At 42.3% G+C, this 23409-nt stretch overlaps 1 protein-coding gene across 7 annotated transcripts in view; it reads left to right on the top strand.

The window, feature by feature from the left end:
- Positions 1–23409, top strand: part of LOC125284718 (la-related protein 4B-like) — a 35735-nt gene that overhangs the window by 10551 nt on the left and 1775 nt on the right. For 3 of the 7 annotated variants that reach the window (XM_048228821.1, XM_048228820.1, XM_048228818.1), the window contains 9 exons: positions 296–399; positions 916–1026; positions 1250–1303; positions 3191–3385; positions 6510–6592; positions 6895–7113; positions 12489–12534; positions 12940–13182; positions 19780–19907. In XM_048228821.1, coding sequence (XP_048084778.1) covers positions 296–399; positions 916–1026; positions 1250–1303; positions 3191–3385; positions 6510–6592; positions 6895–7113; positions 12489–12534; positions 12940–13182; positions 19780–19907 — 1183 coding nt within the window. The remainder of the gene's footprint in view (positions 1–295; positions 400–915; positions 1027–1249; positions 1304–3190; positions 3386–6509; positions 6593–6894; positions 7114–12488; positions 12535–12939; positions 13183–19779; positions 19908–23409) is intronic. The other 4 variants (XM_048228823.1, XM_048228822.1, XM_048228825.1 and 1 more) reach the window with 4 other exon arrangements.

Here is a 23409-nt window from a genome sequence, read left to right as displayed (position 1 = left end):
CTCCTATTCTGGGCTCCAGTGTGTGTGTGTGTGTGTGTGTGTGTGTGTGTGTGTGTGTGTGTGTGTGTGTGTGTGTGTGTGTGTGTACACTAATGTGGTGTGTGTGTGTGTGTACACTAACGTTGTGTGTGTGTGTACACTAACGTGGTGTGTGTGTGTGTGTGTGTGTGTACACTAACGTTGTGTGTGTGTGTGTACACTAACGTTGTGTGTGTGTGTGTGTGTACACTAACGTGGTGTGTGTGTGTGTGTGTGTGTACACTAACGTTTGTGTGTGTGTGTGTGTGTGTGTGTGTGCTCCCTCAGTTGCAGGTGGATGAGAGTGGAGAGCGGGTGAGACCCAATCAGAACCGCTGCATCGTCATCCTCAGAGAGATACCTGAAAGCACACCAGTACAGGTGAACACACACACACACACATCATCATCCATACACACACACACACACACACATCCATACACACACACACACACACACACACACACACGTCACCACACACACACACACATCCACACACACACACAGATCCACACACACACACACACACACACACACATCCATCACACACACACACACATCCATCCACACACACACACACACACACACACATCCATACACACACACACACACACACACACACCACGTCATCCACACACACACACACATCCATACCACACACACACACACACACACACCGTCATCCATACACACACACATCCACACACACACACACGTCATCCATACACACACACACACACACACACACACATACACACACACACACACCAGTACAGGTGAACACACACACACACACACACACACACACACACACACGTACGCTCGCACATATACACACGCCATCCTCCTACAGGTGAGACCAGTGTGTGTGTGTGTGTGTGTGTGTGTGTTGTTCAGGAGGTTGAGGCCCTGTTTCAGTCTGGGAATCTGCCCAAGTTCGTCAGCTGTGAGTTTGCCTACAATGACAACTGGTTCATCACTTTCCAAACAGAGGCTGCTGCACAGCAGGTACACACACACACACACACACACACAGACACTCTCTCTCTCTCTCTCTCTCTCTCTCTCTCTCTCTCTCTCTCTCTCTCTGATGTTCATCTGTGTGTTGTGTTAAGTACACTAACACATTTGCTGCCCTCTGCCAAGATGTGTGATGTGTGTGTGTGTGTGTGGGATTTTAGGCATACCTGTGTGTGTGTGTGTGTGTGTGTGTGTGTGTGTGTGATTTTAGGCATACCAGTACCTCAGAGAGGAAGTGAAAACTTTCCAGGGGAAACCCATCAAGGCAAGTTACATACACACACACACACACTCACACACACACACACACATACATACACTCTCACACACACTCACACTCACGCGCACACAAACACACTCACACACAGACTCTTGCACACACGCATGCACACGCACACACACACACATACACACACTAGGGGTTTCATCAATTAGTTGCCAGTTGACAATTACAACCACTAGTTGGCGCTGTAGTTAAGTAGTAGTCAACACAATTTCCCCATCTAGCAACATTATCAAAAGGTTATCTGGCTATTTCAGCCAGTTAATGACCATTTAATGTCTGTTAATAACAATGTCTTGCCTTGTTTGGCTGTATGTTGTGGATCATTGTGTGGTTTAATGGTCCAATGATGGCTATTGGTCAGGTCATGTTCCAATGATGGCTATTGGTCAGGTCATGTTCCAATTGCGGCTATTGGTCAGGTCATGTTCCAATGATGGCTATTGGTCAGGTCTCTCGGCACACTGCCTGATCTGCTCCTACAGATGTGTTAATATCCTTGTTTTGGTGGCTCAGTTGGTCACACTGGGAGACAAACATCCCTAATTGTTCCTAACTGTACGTACGTACACTTTAAGTCCCAAAAACAATTAATCTGCAAATGTAAAGCCTAAAAAAACTCCCGGAAGACAATAATAAGGAAAAGGTCTCTAGTAGCAGGACTCCATTTGATTCTGTGCAAGCCTGTGCTATATTCCACAGAGGCCAATTTATAAAAGGTTCCGTATATATTCCCAACGTTTGTTTATTCCGTCTTGTTTTACAATTATTTGGAGGTTTGGAATCATTTGGACCAGAAAGTTACGACCTCCATTCTTTATTCCAACCCCATAAGACAGAGAGAGAGGAAAGTTGATTTGAAGGGCTACAACCCCATAAGACAGAGAGAGAGGAAAGCGTGTGATTTGAAGGTTTGGAATCAGAGAGGAAAGCAGAATTTGAAGGCTACAACCCATAAGACAGAGAGAGAAAGTCCATTTGAAGGGCTTTCCCCATAAGACAGAGAGAGAGGAAAGCAGCGTGTGATTTGAAGGGCTACAACCCCATAAGACAGAGAGAGAGGAAAGCAGCGTGTGATTTGAAGGGCTACAACCCCATAAGACAGAGAGAGAGGAAAGCAGCGTGTGATTTGAAGGGCTACAACCCCATAAGACAGAGAGAGAGGAAAGCAGCGTGTGATTTGAAGGGCTACAACCCCATAAGACAGAGAGAGAGGAAAGCAGCGTGTGATTGCCGTGACCACGGAAGTAAACATCAGCCACATAAAGATGACTAATTGAAATGTCTTCCTTAACATCAACTAACGCGTCAACTTAATACATAATTAAATTAATGACTAGTCGACTACTATTATGGAAAACTAGTCAGCTAGTGAAAATCACTAGTGAAACCCCTAACACTTACACACACACACACACACACACACACACACACACATACATCACTCACTCACTCACTCACACATACTCACACACACACATACTCACACACACACACATACTCACACACACACACACACACTCACACATACTCACACACACACATACTCACACACACACACACACACACATCATACACACACACACACATACACACACACACACATACTCACACACACACACACATACACACACACACACATACACACACACAGATACTCACACACACACATACACACACACACACACACACACATGCAGCATACACACACACACACACACACACACACATACTCACTCACACACATACTCACTCACTTACACACACACACTCACACACACACACACATGTGTGTGTGTGTGTAATGTGTGTGTAATATGTATGTATGTGTGTGTGTGTGTGTGTGTGTGTGTGTGTGTGTGTGTATAGACACGCATCAAAGCAAAGTCTATGACCTTCGGCTCCCTTCTGCCAAAGAATGGCTTCCAGACAGCGGGGGTGGGGCCTGTATACACCCCGCCCAGATTCTCACCTTTCCTCCTCCCTCCGGTTCAAACCCCGCCTCCTACGCCAGCCCAGCAGTTTCCCTACTACGCAATCATCCCACACACACACACTGCACTGGTGAGCACACACACACACACACACACACACACACACACACACACACACAGTTTTAAATTATTGTTCTACTTAGTAATCTTAGCAAGTGTCTTTGCTACTACCCCGTATGTTGAGGTGATGTTGCTATCCAGCGCCCTCCATAGACTAATGCTAATCAAAAATGAAGCATAACAATAAACAAATATAAGTCTGTGATCAGTGACTTTCATGTATTTTTTGCGGTAGGCCTCATAACTAGTCCTGCTGAACTGGGCATCATTATTCAGTTGTGTTGCCTGGACACTGTAACTTACCTTACTTAAACTGTTTTGATAAACTGTTAATTTCTACTTTTAAGTTTAAGAAAGATTAGTGTGGCATTAACGATATGATTTAGTGTGCCGTTATCAATAGAATTAGTGTGCTATTATCGATATGATTAGTATAGCGTTATCGATATGATTAGTGTGGCGTTATCGATATGATTAGTATAGCGTTATCGATATGATTAGTGTGCTATTATCGATATGATTAGTATAGCGTTATGCTGGGCATCACCCGGCCCATCAGTGTCCAAACGTAAACCCAGTTGTTTGTGCTGATTGTGCTGACATTTGTCCTACTATGTTTATTACACACACACACACACACCCAGCCCCATCAATGTGTTTTTTTGTTACACATGTGCAGTTAGCCAGCCCCATCAATGTGTTTATTTATTACACATGTGCAGTTACCCAGCCCAATCAATGTGTTTATTTGTTACCCATGTGCAGTTACCCAGCCCCATCAATGTGTTTATGTGTTACCCATGTGAAGTAACCCAGCCCCATCAATGTATTTAGTTGATAGGCCACTGGGAGAGATTTGGCCGTTGATGGGGGGGCTAGGCAGTCCCGGCGGCATGGGGGGGCTTTGGGGGGGCCAGGCCCGTCCTGGAAGTCATCTGTGCCTGCACCAACCAACCTCACTTCCCCAATCCCATCCTAATTAAATGAGGGCCTATTATAAGTTTGTCAATATAGCAAGTAGCAAATAAAACTGCCCAGCTATCACCTAAATGGAGAGGAGGTTTTAGTGGCAGTCTACTTCACTTCTGCACTAACCCCTGTCATCCGATGACAAATATGGCTTATCGGCTCGCAGATAGGCTATGTCTCGTATCGTAGTTAGTAGAAGTATGCCTAGTAGTTTCTGGGTTTGTTTGATAGCGTTAACCTTTACTGTTTTTTTTTTTTTCTGACCTAGTCGGAGAACATAGAGCTTGTTACCGCTCCAGGGCCGAAGTTATCAGTAACTCCGTGGCTAACTCCCTAACACTCTATCTGAAAGTGGTTAGCAAATGAACAAGGATATTGTTTTTATCTGCGGATTTATTTTTGCATTATTTTGAATATGACTCGCTCCAGTCTCAACAGCACGTCTACTTTTTCCACACGCATCTCAGTTCTAACACACATGTCCCCTCTCGCTTTCTCTCTCTCCATCCCTGCACACGGTGCTTTCTTAAAGGAGCTGCACCATTTTACAACAATTGCATCTACATTTTCATATTAGAATGTTTTCTCAAGTGTCAGCTTAAACTACCATGATCAATTTAAGTTCCCGTGCCCCCCCTGGAAAGGTGTAATGCCCGTCCCTGAATTTGTGTCTGCTGCCGAGTCTGGGGCTAGGTGTCTAACATGTCTAATGTCTAACAGGCTACAACTGATAGGCTGCTGGAAGAGATTTGGATGTTGATGGGGGGGCTGTGGGACGTCACATGTGTAACTGCTAAAAAACATAGTAGCACAAAAACCATATGGTGAGAAAATTGCATGTGAATCAGGAATCAGGAATCAGGAATCGCGCATCGAATCAGGAGTTGAGTGTTTCGTTTCACCCTTTTTTTTAATCTTTTTTAACATTTTTATGAAAAATGCCATGTTGAAAATGATTCATAATCTTTTTGAATAATCAAGGGAAACATCTTTATTTGCCATTACAGCTCTCAAAATGGTTCTTATAATACCTATCAAGTTACCATGTCTCCACAATTATTCTAGACCCCAGCAATCTAGGTTTTGAGGCTGGAAAGATGGAAAGCCAGCATCAGACCTTTAAGCAAGACAATGATCTGAAACATCCAGCCAAAGTGGGAAATAAATGGTGAACAAGAAACAATATCAACATTTTAAAACAATATCAACATTTTAAAGTGGCCCAGCCAGAGTCCAGACCTCAATCCATGAAAAAGTGAGCCCAGGGCCAGAGTGATGGCAAAGAATCGCTCCTGCCTCAAAACCTGATTTGATGCAAAAAACGTGCGGCCTACAGTAAGATGACCACTGATTGTGGAGAAACTTGGAAACTTGGACTGGGGGCAGACGTGGCCTACTGGTTAGGGCTTCGAGCTTGGAACCGAAGGGTTGCCGGTTCGATCCCCGACCAGTAGAAACGGCAGAAATGCCCTTGAGCAAGGCACCTAACCCCTCACTTCTCCCCGTAGCAAGGCAGCTCACTGCTCCGGGTTAGTGTGTGCTTCACCTCACTGTGTGCTCACTGTGTGCTCTGGGTGCCATCTTGGGAAAACAGTCACGTGACAGTTCAGCTTGCGTTGCTCCAGTCCAACGTCGTGCAACGTGAGCTCATTATGCTACCATGGAAGTGTGGTGCTATTTTGAGCCTTGTTAGTGGTATAGAAATAGCGATTTCTTTTTACTTTGCGTGAGCCCCGATGACCAGCGTTAAACGCTAATTAGCGGTTTGTGGCAAAACTGGTCACGTTCGATTAGCATGAAAACATATCCCAGAGAACGGACGAACTCGGTACACATGTGTTATTAACCTCTAGGTTCATTTTGCGCCAGAATTGTCCTGATTTTTTTAAAAAAAAATTTTTTTTTTTAAGTATATTTTTTGGGCTTTACTATGCCTTTACTTAGATAAGATAGTGGAGACTGACAGGAAGTGAGTGGGAGAGAGAGTCTGGGTGGGATCCGGAAAGGACCACGGGCGGGAATCGAACCCGGGTCGCCGGCGTACTGTACAGGTGCCCCAGCCAGTCGCGCCACTGCTGGGGCCAGAATTGTCCTGATTTACATTTACATTTGCATTGGTGACTAGTCCTGTATGCCTGTCTGACTGTAGTTCCGTGTGTGTCCAGCAGGTGGCTCCCTTTCCCAACAGCCCCTTCATGCACAGCTTCAGCACCTCCCCGAGCTTCAAAACTACCAGCACTTTCCACAGGTAACGCACGCACGCACGCACGCAAACACACACGCACGCATGCAAACACACACACACACACGCACGCAAACACACACACACACGCAAACACACACACACACGCATGCACGCAAACACACACACACACACACACACACACACGTGCACGGACATAGGACACACAGCAAGCTCCAGCCTCAGAGAGGCGTCTATGATGGCCCCTCCCCCATATACATATAAAGGGTTTATAACCTGTGATGGCCCCTCCCCCATATACATATAAGTAAGTGTGTGCGTGTCTGTGTCTGTGTGTCTGTCTTCAGTAGGGCATACAGCAGGCTCCAGCCTCAGAGAGGCGTCTATGATGGCCCCTCCCCCATATACAGCTTCAGCCCGGAGCAGGTCCACCCCAGCCAGTCACGGCCTTCACAAACCAACTACACCCACCCCCAGCCTGCTGGGATTGGCTACCCAAGCAATGACCGCAGTGGTGCTGCCAGGTCCCAGCCAATCATGGCTGACTGTTCCATAGGCCGGGGCAGGTAAGAAAAAGTCCATACACATCTCATTACTGTAGTTATTAAGGGTTCATACACATCTCATTACTGTAGTTATTAATGGTTCATACACATCTCATTACTGTAGTTATTGTAAATATCTGTTTTATGTAGATTTCTACACCTGCAGCATTTACCATTAGGCTACTAACAAATAATGTTACCATTAGGCTACTAAAAAATAATTTCTGGGGTGAGCCTATTTGCTATGGTAACCCAGCAACCTGTGTGTGTGTGTGTGTGCACGCGTACATAACATAACAGGCATACTGTCTTGCAATTGAACGTGAATAAGTTTACTACTTAAAAACATAAAAAGCTAAACATTATATCACGACATCGCTACAAATACAGTATGTGATTAAAATCAGCCAACATCAATGTAGGCTATAGGCTACGTAGATAGATGATAGATAGCCTACTTTATTGACGCTTGGTGAAACAGCATGGAGTGCATGTTTTCGGTTCAGATGCTTGTTCTTTTCCATTTTGAGTATGTAATGATCTCAAAACTTTACTTGAAAACTTTAGACATTCTCTGCCATTAATGGACATCTTGACTCCGCCATCGCGCCAGCTAATTCAGAACATAGACATAATCTATGATTCAGAATGTATCACGATTCACGTGCTAGTGGTGTGCTTCCTGAACAACGGTCCGTGTGGAACGTTCAGATCCCTTGCGCCGTATAGAATTTAACGCGGCTTGAGGCAGGGTTTTTGCCATTTTTTGTAATAGAGTTATTCGAGTAACTCGATGAATCGTTTCAGCCCTAGTTCATAAACAGCTCATTACTGTAGTTATTCATGTAGTTATTAAGGCTCATTACTGTAGTTATTAAGGGTTCATACACATCTCATTACTGTAGTTATTAAGGCTAATTACTGTAGTTATTAAGGCTCATTACTGTAGTTATTAAGGGTTCATACACAGCTCATTACTGTAGTTATTAAGGGTTCATAAACAGCTCATTACTGTAGTTATTAAGGCTCATTACTGTAGTTATTAAGGATTCATACACAGCTCATTACTGTAGTTATTAAGGCTCATTACTGTAGTTATTAAGGCTCATTACTGTAGTTATTAAGGCATACACAGCTCATTACTGTAGTTATTAAAGGGGAACTTGGCAACTATTTCAACGTCATAAACCCGTTTAGAAATCATTTGGATGGTTAAATGACCTGTTCCAGTGAAAATGGTTACTTTCCCCGCTGCCCCTAGCGTCCCCAGGCGGAAACCCAACCTTGCAACATTGAGACTACCGTCCCGGAAAGAGAAGTGAGAACCAAGAAACCGTGTTTAAATCGTGTTTCTTACCTTGTAACATCCACATTGTCTGCCGAACTTATGCTAACCGTTTTGCTAGCTTGTAAACAAATCCATGTGCTTTATCGTTACCTTTTTCCACAGTTTGAAATGGCATAATGCACAATTTCTCCAGCAGAGGGGGAAATCCTGCCAAGTTTCCCTTTAAGGCTCATTACTGTAGATATTAAAGCGATGGTTCGGAGTAATTTCACCCTAGGGTCCTTTGCACCATGACCCCGAGCCAAACACCCTCCCAGAACGTGTTTTCCCTTGGTCGAACCCTGGTCGAGTAGCGCTGTCAGAAACGAATGAGTTTCTGCAGTCGTAATGGAACCAACTTTAATCTCGTAAATTACCCCACTAATAATTCCCTAAATGGTACGAAACTTCTACAGTAGTACAACTATGCTCTTTACTCATAAAACGAGGCATTGGAAAGTTTGTAAGCACGCCAGGAGTTTATTTAAATAATACTTGCCTGATGGATGCTACGTTGCTACCGCTGCGTTGACGTTACTTCCGTGATTTGGGAAAAGTCCTGGCACAATGACAAACAGGAGTGCAACATTCTCGAAAAACAATAAGCCGAGTATACTGCCATTACATCAGTGACAAACATTACTGCAGGCTTCAACGTAGCTGTGTTTACGATTAGAAATGTCAAACAAATTTTGCCTACATAGAACTCGATTGCACAGTTTGCATAGCCTACCGCTTTGTTCTTCTCCATAGTTTGATATACCAAAATCCAAAGTACTTCCACATCAACTCCTCAAGTTATTAGGGCCTATCACTGCGCTCTCTCATGTCGCGCACAGGTTGATCGCGTTGTCCTCCATTTTGGCAAAACACGAGCAGCACAGCAGCTGATTGAAACGGGCTGTTTCGGTCGCGTAAAATTGGTGGGAATTTTCTTTTTAGCTTTCGCAATGCTTACTGCACTTTGGAATTCTTTTATATTCTTGTTTGTGAATTTTGTTACATTTATTTTTTTTTTTATTTTCTATTTGTTTAATTCGCTTTAAAATTAATAGTGTACATATTTGGTTAAAATCGATTCCCTATTTTAGTTTTCGAAACTTGTGTTGTTTGGTCCAATCGATTGTGCAATCGATTTTCGAACGTAAAGTGACAGCCCTAGTTCATTACTGTAGTTATTAAGGGTTCATACACATCTCATTACTGTAGTTATTAAGGCTCATTACTGTAGTTATTAAGGGTTCATGCACATGTCATTACTGTAGTTATTAAGGCTAATTACTGTAGTTATTAAGGCTCATTACTGTAGTTATTAAGGGTTCATACACATGTCATTACTGTAGTTATTAAGGTTCATTTCTGTAGTTATTAAGGCTCATTACTGTAGTTATTAAGGGTTCATACACAGCTCATTACTGTAGTTATTAAGGCATACACAGCTCATTACTGTAGTTATTAACCCTTAGAACCCGATTGACGCAAAGTGCGTCAAAAACACACCCTTTCTTCTCTGTTACATTGATCCGGAACTGTTCATCGCATGGCAGATGAAACCTTTATTGCATGACAGAGCAGGAGGGGGCTTTCAACGAGACTACACACTTGTCTGTATGATCAAGTATGAAAATAAAAAAAAAATCATGCATCATTGCATCATATTAACAGTCTATACTTCTCTGTGCTCACCTGCACACCCATTACTCGCTTGAATTACTGCATGAAACCTCAGATCGCATCGATATGCCAAGCATATCAGATGAAAGAGGGGGCACAGGGCTATCCATTGTTTATCGATCCTTCTGGTTTATAGAAACAGACGGCGACTGCAAAATAATAACGCCATGTACACAAACCAACGCTGCACACTCATTACTCGTTTGAATTACTCATGGACCCGTGATCGGATAGATGTGCCACGATGTCAGATGAAAGAGGAGACTCAGAGCTATCATTTGATACCAAGTACATCCTTCTGGGTTATACAACAGACGAAGTGACAGCAAAATAAAACTTCATATAGCTGGACTTACCCCCACGCTTTTGTCTGTTCTTGTGGCAAAGCATGTTTATAATCCAACGCTATCATGTGTTTCTCTATGGCAAAGCATGTTCATATTCCGGTTTTGAGATCCTAGCAAATTCCTGCATGGCATCCAATTCAAGGCTCACATTGCATCCCAATTTGTTCAACAAAGAAACACCTTTTTGCCTTTACTTTGTTCATGGCAATGCAGTAAAAAGTTGAGAATTATTATGACTGCATACACATAGGCACGCAGGCTAACACGCAACCTCGGGTCAAGTCAGGTCAGATCAGTTCGTGTCACAGATATGGAGCGCAGAAAGGTCATTTTTCATCACTAAATAAAAAATGGCATTTATTTCCGTAAATCACACAGCACATATTTCTGTAAATTGCTCAGCCCCAGAGTATCCCTCCAACATGGCAATTACATTGCCCGATTCAGGACAGTCTGCCCTACACACATATGAAATGCATGTAGAGCTGTGAGCTTGCTGTGGTGAGATACATGTCTAAATATAAGAATTTTTATAATACACTTTTTATATTTTAATTCTTTAAAAATCAAAATAAAATCAATGCTAGTATTAATACATGAAATGATCTGGATAGCCTAGACTCTCCTGAAAAAAACAATATATAATATGTGTGTGTGGCACTTACAATGACCAGAATAAATCCTTATGAATAAAGGTAGTGAAAATGCCCTAAAAACAGCTTAGGGTTCTAAGGGTTAAGGGTTCATACACATGGCATTACTGTAGTTATTAAGGCCAATTACTGTAGTTATTAAGGCTCATTACTGTAGTTATTAAGGGTTCATACACAGCTCATTACTGTAGTTATAAAGGCTCATTACTGTAGTTATTAAGGCTCATTACTGTAGTTATAAAGGCTTATTACTGTAGTTATTAAGGCATACACAGCTCATTACTGTAGTTATTAAGGGTTCATACACAGCTCATTACTGTAGTTATTAAGGCTCATTACTGTAGTTAATAAGGCTCATTACTGTAGTTATTAAGGCATACACAGCTCATTACTGTAGTTATAAAGGCTCATTACTGTAGTTATTAAGGCTAATTACTGTAGTTATAAAGGCTCATTACTGTAGTTATTAAGGGTTCATACACAGCTCATTACTGTAGTTATTAAGGCTAATTACTGTAGTTATAAAGGCTCATTACAGTAGTTATCAAGGGTTCATACACAGCTCATTACTGTAGTTATTAAGGGTTCATAACCTGTTAAGTCCATACACAGCCATTGGAGCTGATAGGGATATTCACAGCCATTGGAGCTGATAGGGATATTCCACCATTTGGAGAATTACACTCATTTTCCACCTCCCCATGAGTTAAACAATTGATTTTTACCTTTCTCCAGTTCATCCAGCCGTTCTGAGTCTGGTGATACCACTTTTAGCTCCAGCCTAACATATATCATTAAATCGGATTAGACCATTAGCATCTCGTCTGCTAGCATCACACTTGAAAGTGACTAAGATTTCCGGTAAATTCCCATTTAAAACTTGTCTCTTCAAGTTAGAAAGTGTAATGAGACTAACGGAAAATGAAACGTGGCTATTTTCTAGGCTGATTTGACATATAACTATAGCCTACTCTCATTCCGGCGTAATAATAATCAAGGAAAGTTGCGAATGTAGCATGGGCGTAGCAGCAGCACAATGATATTACGCAGCATCTGAAAATATTCCCCGTAGGCCTTCTTACGCAGCATCTGAAAATATTCCCCGTAGGCCTTCTTACGCAGCATCTGAAAATATTCCCCGTAGGCCTTCTTACGCAGCATCTGAAAATAGTCCCCGTAGGCCTTCCAGCAACAAGTTTGAGCAGCAGCAGATTATTACGCCGGAATGAGAGTATAGTTCCATGTTTATAACCTGTGTTATGAGGGTTTATAACCTGTGTTATGGGATGCTAATTACTGTAATTATAAAGGGTTTATAACCTGTGTTATGCGATGCTGGGGGAACGTGTGTGAGTCCGATGTGAATGATTACACCACGTCTTTCTGTTGTTGCAGGTCCAATATCTATGCTTCCAGGAGAAGGCGGGAAGAAAGGTTTACTGTGAGTTACGTTCACTCACACACACAAATATGATTATATCTCAAACACACACACACACGCCCCCTCATATACACTAGATTACGGACACGTACCCCTCATACACCAGATTACGGACACGTACCCCTCATACACCAAATTACGGACACGTACCCCTCATACACCAGATTACGGACACGTACCCGTCATATACACCCTCATATACACCAGATTACGGACACGTACCCCTCATATACACCCTCATATACACCAGATTACGGACACGTACCCCTCATATACACCCTCATATACACTAGATTACGGACACGCAGGTGAGTCACGCTGCTCCGTTTGGCTCTTTGTTTTCTGTAGTGTAATTGTCTTGTTGTGTAATTGTCCTGATGTGGTGTGTGTGTGTGTGTATTGTAGCGTGGAGCAGAAGCGTCTCCACCCCCAGTGAGGTCTGCGTCTCCAGTGCTGGAGTTTGGACCCAGTAGCTTCCCCCCTCTTCCCTCGGCCAGCCCCCACACACACACACCTCACACTCCCCCGCACGCACACACATCTCACACTCCTCCGCACACACACACACCTCACACCCCCCCGTACACACACACTCATAGCCTGCACTCCCTGCTCAGCAACATCGCCATAGCGACCGCTCACCTGCAGGTAACGCATACCGCATACTCTCTCCGTCTCTGTCTACCTGATTAATGTGATTAATCATGATGGATTATTAATGGCTACGTGTCTTAATCATGATATGTAATTGAGCGTTTAATAATGGCTACGTGTCTTAATCATGATATGTAATTGAGCGTTTAATAATAGCTGTTTCTTCTCCTGCTAGCCATTAATAAAGGACATGTAGGCTAAAAGGCCCCTTTCGTTAAATTTGAAAAACAAATGTTTTTTATACTTCAAAATAATATTTAATTGATGGTCCTTATATTTTTCAGTAGCCTTAAGTGTATAGATTTGGACAAAATCTGGTTAGGCTCATACCGGGAGTATTTAATGCCTAAAATACCCGTTTTTTGTTTTGTTTATCGTGCTCAGGGTTTGGTGCTGGGCTGGTGGGTGCCCTATTTCCACCCTCTTACTCGGCACAGCAAGCTGCAATGATGGACATTAAAATGTGGTGAATTCAGACTCATTTGTGTCCTCCTGACACCCCCAGCTCAATAGCTAGTCAGCTCATCAGCTCAGATCAGTTCTACACAAATCGAAGGGAATCAAATTATCCTTAGACCAAGAATTCTCGTTGCAAAATCAAAATTCCTCTGTACCTCCCAGCGGTTTTGTACATGCAGCCTTACAACACTGTTTACAGCACTAACAACACTGTTTACAGCACTAACAACACAACACTGTGTACAGCACTAACAACACAACACTGTTTACAGCACTAACAACACTGTTTACAGCACTAACAACACAACACTGTGTACAGCACTAACAACACTGTTTACAGCACTGTTTACAGCACTAACAACACAACACTGTTTACAGCACTAACAACACAACATTGTTTACAGCACTAACAACACTGTTTACAGCACTAACAACACTGTTTACAGCACTAACAACACAACACTGTGTACAGCACTAACAACACTGTTTACAGCACTGTTTACAGCACTAACAACACAACACTGTTTACAGCACTAACAACACAACATTGTTTACAGCACTAACAACACTGTTTACAGCACTAACAACACAACACTGTGTACAGCACTAACAACACTGTTTACAGCACTGTTTACAGCACTAACAACACAACACTGTTTACAGCACTAACAACACTGTTTACAGCACTGTTTACAGCACTAACAACACTGTTTACAGCACTAACAACACAACACTGTGTACAGCACTAACAACACAACACTGTTTACAGCACTAACAACACAACACTGTGTACAGCACTAACAACACTGTTTACAGCACTGCTTACAGCACTAACAACACAACACTGTTTACAGCACTAACAACACAACATTGCTTACAGCACTAACAACACTGCTTACAGCACTAACAACACAACACTGTGTACAGCACTAACAACACTGTTTACAGCACTGTTTACAGCACTAACAACACAACACTGTTTACAGCACTAACAACACAACACTGTTTACAGCACTAACAACACATTACAGCACTGTTTACAGCACTAACAACACTGTTTACAGCACTAACAACACAACATTGTTTACAGCACTAACAACACTGTTTACAGTACTAACAACACAACAGTTGTAATGTAACCCATCCGGCCTGCCACTTCGATCTTAGGGCTAGCTCAGAAGCGTAGGCTACTGAAACTGATTTGGAAATAGTTTGTAGCCTATGCATTAGCCTATTTTGCCTGTCCACTTTGTCGCTTCAAAGTCGGATTTGAAATGTTTTAAGCAATTATAGCCTATTCTATGTAGAAGAGTTAAACGGAAATTTGAGATAGGCCTTGTCAGCAACAGAAAGGTTCGCTTTTATAAACAGGGTTGGAATTATAGCTAAGCCTTTGAAGATCTCCATATGGATAAAACTTAGGCTACAACCAGGTAAGGAGTTTAGCACGATCCAGAAATATTTTGATAAGAAATTATTTATAGGTGATAGGTTAGGCCTACAGTAAGTCTGTAGGCTATGGGATGGATAGCCCATCTGAATGTTTTGGATGTCACCTGTGATTTATTATTTTGGGCATAGCTATGGTATAGGCTAAATAATGAGTATGTCTATTCTAAGGTAAAGTCCACAAAAATAGACTTGATAGGCCCACCAAACACTGCCGGAACTTTAAGAACGAACGATATTTTTATGCTCCGAACCGGTTCAGGACCGATATGTTGGTGGAGGAACGCATGCAAGAACGAAAACGTTAAACATAGGCCTACCTGAACCGTTCGGAACGGAACGTTTGAAAAATTATTTCGTTTTCAAGCCCTGCTAACAACACTGTTTACAGCACTATTTACAGTACTAACAACACAACACTGTTTACAGCACTAACAACACAACACTGTTTACAGCACTAACAACACTGTTTACAGCACTGTTTACAGCACTAACAACACTGTTTACGGCACTAAGAACACAACACTGTTTACGGCACTAACAACACAACACTGTTTACAGCACTAACAACACTGTTTACAGCACTAACAACACAACACTGTTTACAGCACTGACAACACAACACTGTTTACAGCACTAACAACACTGTTTACAGCACTAACAACACAACACTGTTTACAGCACTAACAACACTGTTTACAGCACTAACAACACAACACTGTTTACAGCACTAACAACACTGTTTACAGCACTGTTTACAGCACTAACAACACAACACTGTTTACAGCACTAACAACACATTACAGCACTAACAACACAACACTGTTTACAGCACTAACAACACTGTTTACAGCACTAACAACACTGTTTACAGCACTAACAACACAACACTGTTTACAGCACTAACAACACTGTTTACAGCACTAACAACACTGTTTACAGCACTGCTTACAGCACTAACAACACTGTTTACAGCACTAACAACACTGTTTACAGCACTAACAACACAACACTGTTTACAGCACTGACAACACAACACTGTTTACAGCACTAACAACACTGTTTACAGCACTAACAACACAACGCTGTTTACAGCACTAACAACACAACACTGTTTACAGCACTAACAACACTGTTTACAGCACTGTTTACAGCACTAACAACACTGTTTACAGCACTAACAACACAACACTGTTTACAGCACTGACAACACAACACTGTTTACAGCACTAACAACACTGTTTACAGCACTAACAACACAACACTGTTTACAGCACTAACAACACATCACTGTGTACAGCACTAACAACACATTACAGCACTAACAACACAACACTGTTTACAGCACTAACAACACAACACTGTTTACAGCACTAACAACACATTACAGCACTAACAACACAACACTGTTTTACGGCACTAACAACACAACACTGTTTAGCACTAACAATACTGTTTACAGCACTAACAACACTGTTTACAGCACTGTTTACAGCACTAACAACGCTGTTTACAGCACTAACAACACAACACTGTTTACAGCACTAACAACACTGTTTACAGCACTAACAACACAACACTGTTTACGGCACTAACAACACAACACTGTTTACGGCACTAACAACACAACACTGTTTACAGCACTAACAACACAACACTGTTTACGGCACTAACAACACAACACTGTTTACAGTACAGCACTAACAACACAACACTGTTTACAGCACTAACAACACTGTTTACAGCACTAACAACACAACACTGTTTACAGCACTAACAACACAACACTGTTTACAGCACTAACAACACAACACTGTTTACAGCACTAACAACACTGTTTACAGCACAGCACTAACAACACAACACTGTTTACAGTACAGCACTAACAACACAACACTGTTTACAGCACTAACAACACAACACTGTTTACAGCACTAACAACACTGTTTACAGCACTAACAACACAACACTGTTTACAGCACTAACAACACAACGCTGTTTACAGCACTAACAACACTGTTTACAGCACTAACAACACAACACTGTTTACAGCACTAACAACACATTACAGCACTAACAACACAACACTGTTTACAGCACTAACAACACAACACTGTTTACAGTACAGCACTAACAACACAACACTGTTTACAGCACTAACAACACAACACTGTTTACAGCACTGTTTATAGTACAGCACTAACAACACAACACTGTTTACAGCACTAACAACACCACACTGTTTACAGCACTGTTTACAGTACAGCACTAACAACACAACACTGTTTACAGCACTAACAACACAACACTGTTTACAGCACTAACAACACAACACTGTTTACAGCACTAACAACACTGTTTACAGCACTAACAACACTGTTTACGGCACTAACAACACTGTTTACAGCACTAACAACACAACACTGTTTACGGCACTAACAACACTGTTTACAGCACTAACAACACTGTTTACAGCACTAACAACACAACACTGTTTACAGCACTAACAACACTGTTTACAGCACTAACAACACTGTTTACGGCACTAACAACACTGTTTACAGCACTAACAACACAACACTGTTTACAGCACTAACAACACAACTCTGTTTACAGCACTAACAACACTGTTTACAGCATTAACAACACAACACTGTTTACAGCACTAACAACACAACACTGTTTACAGCACTAACAACACTGTTTACAGCACTAACAACACAACACTGTTTACAGCACTAACAACACAACGCTGTTTACAGCACTAACAACACAACACTGTTTACAGCACTAACAACACTGTTTACAGTACAGCACTAACAACACAACACTGTTTACAGTACAGCATTAACAACACAACACTGTTTACAGCATTAACAACACAACACTGTTTACAGCACTAACAACACAACACTGTTTACAGTACAGCACTAACAACACAACACTGTTTACAGCACTAAGAACACAACACTGTTTACAGCACTAACAACACAACACTGTTTACAGTACAGCACTAACAACACAACACTGTTTACAGCACTAACAAATACATAACACTGCTTTACAGCACTAACAACACAACACTGTTTACAGCACTAACAACACTGTTTACAGCACTAACAATACTGTTTACAGCACTAACAACACAACACTGTTTACGGCACTAACAACACAACACTGTTTACAGCACTAACAACACAACACTGTTTACAGCACTAACAACACATTACAGCACTAACAACACAACACTGTTTACAGCACTAACAACACAACACTGTTTACAGCACTGTTTACAGCACTAACAACACAACACTGTTTACAGCACTGTTTATAGTACAGCACTAACAACACAACACTGTTTACAGCACTAACAACACCACACTGTTTACAGCACTGTTTACAGTACAGCACTAACAACACAACACTGTTTACAGCACTAACAACACAACACTGTTTACAGCACTAACAACACAACACTGTTTACAGCACTAACAACACAACACTGTTTACAGCACTAACAACACTGCTTACAGCACTAACAACACTGTTTACGCACTAACAACACTGTTTACAGCACTAACAACACAACACTGTTTACGCACTAACAACACTGTTTACAGCACTAACAACACTGTTTACAGCACTAACAACACAACACTGTTTACAGCACTAACAACACTGTTTACAGCACTAACAACACTGTTTACGGCACTAACAACACTGTTTACAGCACTAACAACACAACACTGTTTACAGCACTAACAACACAACTCTGTTTACAGCACTAACAACACTGTTTACAGCATTAACAACACAACACTGTTTACAGCACTAACAACACAACACTGTTTACAGCACTAACAACACTGCTTACAGCACTAACAACACAACACTGTTTACAGCACTAACAACACAACGCTGTTTACAGCACTAACAACACAACACTGTTTACAGCACTAACAACACTGTTTACAGTACAGCACTAACAACACAACACTGTTTACAGTACAGCATTAACAACACAACACTGTTTACAGCATTAACAACACAACACTGTTTACAGCACTAACAACACAACACTGTTTACAGTACAGCACTAACAACACAACACTGTTTACAGCACTAAGAACACAACACTGTTTACAGCACTAACAACACAACACTGTTTACAGTACAGCACTAACAACACAACACTGTTTACAGCACTAACAACACAACACTGTTTACAGCACTAACAACACAACACTGTTTACAGCACTAACAACACTGTTTACAGCACTAACAACACAACACTGTTTACGGCACTAACAACACAACACTGTTTACAGCACTAACAACACAACACTGTTTAGCACTTGGAGTCGCTGTACTCTCTGCAACACTGTTTACAGCACTAACAACACAACGCTGTTTACGGCACTAACAACACAACACTGTTTACGCACTAACAACACAACACTGTTTAGCACTAACAACACAACACTGTTTACAGCACTAACAACACAACGCTGTTTAGCACTTGGAGTCGCTGTACTTTCTGTCTCCCTCTTTTCCCCCCAAATGAATCGTAAAATGATTAATATGATCATTTTGATAGTTCACTACGTGTGTGTGTGCGCGTGCTTTCTCTTTCATGATGGGTGAAATGAATAAAATAGACGTGTGTGTGTGTGTGTGTTTAAGGATGTGAGTTCAGAAGGCGGAGCCTCCAGCCCCCTCTCTACAGGAAGAGCTGTGGTGACCACACCCCCATTGCCTAGCAACTTCCTATCCCCACCTAGCTCCACCCTCTGGCCAACCTGCAGCACAGAGTACGTCTGCAGCACAGAGTACGTGTTGCACATTATCATCACCACCCATACACACACACACACACACACACACACACACCCATACAGCGCTGCAGTCAATAACACACACAAAACACACACACTTATACAGCGCGTCAATAATAACACACACACACACACACACTTATACAGCGCTGCAGTCTGCAGTGAGCTACACACACACACACACACACACACTTATACAGCAGCACAGTCTGCAGTGAGCTCAAATACACACGCACAAACTTACAGTGAGCTCAAATACTGTAACACACAAGTACGCATACACACACACTTATACAGCAGCACAGTCTGCAGTGAGCTCCACACACACACACACACTTATACAGCACTGCAGTCTGCAGTGAGCCCCACACCCACACACACACACACACTTATACAGCAGCACAGTCTGCAGTGAGCCCCACACACACACACACATATACAATTATACAGCGCAACAGTCTGCAGTGAGCTCAAATACACACGCACACACTTACAGTGAGCTCAAATACTGTAACACACACACAAGTACGCATACATACACACATACATACACACTCTTAAACGCTCCACATACCGACGCATCCGGACCGGTAGCTGACAATGTGACGCCACAGAAGCCGAACCATTTATACTCATACAATGGGTCAATGCAACACTAGTTGCAATATTCTCCTGAACAGAGGTGTCGCTGTTTTGAAAAACATTAACGCTTAACTACGCTACACAGCAGAAGAAGCTGCATTAAGAAACACTAGTAGCAGAGAATGTAAACGGCTCTGCTATTAGCTAGCCTCTGTGATGGTAATTCAGACTTTAGTTGCTACTATTCACAACTACCACCATCATTATCATCTAGTTTCCAAGGTGTGCACAGATAGATAGATGGATATATAGATAGATACTTTAGTCATCCCGAGGGAAATTTGTAATAATTTAAACAGTTTAGTTAGCTGGCTAGCTAGCTAGCAGCTGGCTGAGTTTGTGTAATTTCCTGAAATGGAAAGAGATTTTGTTCAGGCCTTAATAGATATCCTTTGTTTGAAAATAAATCGCTTTATTCTTTTCCTCTTAATTCCATGTGTTAGTAAATCTCGCTGGTAACTTTGTTAACTTATCCAGCAAACTATTAAAAATTCACCACTGTAACAAAACACTGCAACTCTCGCTTGCCCTCTAACTAGTCCATCTTCCTGTTTCCGCCTTTGTCGCTTCGCCTGAAAAAATGAGTGGTGATGCTTACCTCGCGCTTACCTGGCTAAAATCCTGACGCGGCTAGCAAGATCTACCGCCATTTTGACGTCACGGGTAAACAAGCTTACCGGGTCGGGCGGTAAAAGCCGAGTATGTAGAAGCCCTTAGGCCTTGTCCACACGCACTAAACCCACCTTTTTTCCTCCGCCTTCCCCTGAACCGTATCAAGAATATTTGTGTCCAAACGGATCCATCTCAACCTCGGCTCAACACATTACTTCATATCCCAGGCCTATAGGTGGCACTGTTTGTTACAGAAATTGACCAAAGCTTGGCGCGCCGTGTAGGCCATACAACAGACAGGCTACGACAAAACTGGCTAGTGCAAGGAAACCAGAATTGTTTGTGCTTTACAAAACTTTGCCAATTTGCCTAAATTTTCATCAGAGGCAAAAGACCTGACCTGAGACCTGCTGGATGGGGTAAATCGGTCATGATAGATTTCTTACATACAAAAGCAAGCTTAGCTCCAGTCAAGGGCCTCATTGTCTTCAGTGTACATGTAACAGCTGTGCTGCTACAACCTTTTTAATTTTGTGTGGACTTATAGGAACTGTCAACTGTAAAACTAATAAAACTTTAATTTTAATGGTTTGTGAAGGGTACAGTCCCGTCCTTATTTGGCTTGGAGGTAAAAATAATCTCCTTTTACTTTCTTTGGTTGTAGGATAGTCCGGGCGATTCACATTAGTTTTGGTTATCAATCGTTAAGTGCAAAGGGCGCATCTAAGTTCTATAGGCTATTCCGTCAGCTTAATTATAATATTGCTATAATACCTTTTGTTAGTAACAGTCGATACTTTTGTTTGCATCAAATCGCCAGCGATTCACATTTAGTGCGATCTATAGGCTTAACATGATTTCTAAGCCGCCTTTTTATGCTCATATCTGACTTCACTATGAATGCATTTGTTTATGTTGTAAGATAAAATCGAATGACACCGCACTACGACAATATTAATAAACTTTACAACCGCGACTTCCTAATAACTTAAGTTCTCACGCCACTGACAGTAGCTAGAATGCATAAAAAACACCGAAAACAGTGTTCAGTCCACCAAGTCATAGTTATCGGCGCCAAGCGCACTAGTTGTGATATTTATCCTACGGAGGTAATCGTAGGTAATGTCATGTATGAAAACTAGTATTGTTAGGCAATACCATAAGTGCAGGGCAGCTTGAGGTGTGGCGATGACATCATCGACACGCTAAGCAGGATGTGCGGTTTCATTGTCCAAACAAATTCAAAAGGGCTACGGTTTCAGATTTTCCACTCTGGGACCAGGGTTTCAAAAAAGTGCGGTTTCGGCAGTAAAGGCTTTATTAAGATTCGCTTTGGACGCGTAGCCAAGACGCATAAATCCGGACCGCCCTTCTTATACAGCCGCACAGTCTGCATTGAACTCAAATAACAATCCCAAAGTGTAGTCATGTGCGGTGTCCTGTGCGTGTGTGTGTGAGGTGTGTGTGTGTGTGTGTGTCCTTAACGTAGTCATGACGCGGTGAGTGTGTCCTGTGTGTGCGTGTGTGTGTGCGTCCCAAAGCGTAGTCAGCGGTGTGTGTGTGTGTGTGTGTGTGTGTGTGTGTGTGTGTCCTAAAGTGTAGTCATGCGACGGTGTGTGTGTGTGTCCTAAAGTGTAGTCATGCGGTGTGTGTGTGTGTGTCCTAAAGTGTAGTCATGTGTGTGTGTGTGTGTGTGTGTGTGTGTGTGTGTGTGTGTGTGTTGTGTGTGTGTGTGTGTGTCCTAAAGTGTAGTCATGCGTGTGTGTGTGTGTGTGTGTGTGTGTGTCCTAAAGTGTAGTCATGTGTGTGTGTGTGTCCTAAAGTGTAGTCATGCGGCGTGTGTGTGTGTCCTAAAGTGTAGTCATGCGGTGTGTGTGTGTGTCCTAAAGTGTAGTCATGCGGTGTGTGTGTGTGTGTGTGTGTCCTAAAGTGTAGTCCCAAAGTGTGTGTAAAGTCCCAAAGTGTAAAGCGTGTGTGTGTGTGTGTGTGTGTGTGTGTGTGTGTGTGTGTGTGTCCCAAAGTGTAGTCAGCGCGCGCGGTGTGAGTCCTAAAGTGTGTAACCCTAAAGCGTAGTCAAGGTGAGTATGTGTGTGTGTGTCCCCACGCGGTAGTGTGTGCGACGTGTGTGTGTGTGTCCCAAAGTGTAAAGTGTAGCTTCCAGGCGTGTGTGTGTGTGTCCTAAAGTGTAGTCATGCGGTGTGTGTGTGTGTGTGTGTGTGTGTGT

This window comes from Alosa alosa, chromosome 19 (assembly GCF_017589495.1).
Source record: "Alosa alosa isolate M-15738 ecotype Scorff River chromosome 19, AALO_Geno_1.1, whole genome shotgun sequence".
Taxonomy (NCBI): Eukaryota; Metazoa; Chordata; class Actinopteri; order Clupeiformes; family Clupeidae; genus Alosa; species Alosa alosa.
This window is presented reverse-complemented; position numbering and strand designations above follow the sequence as displayed.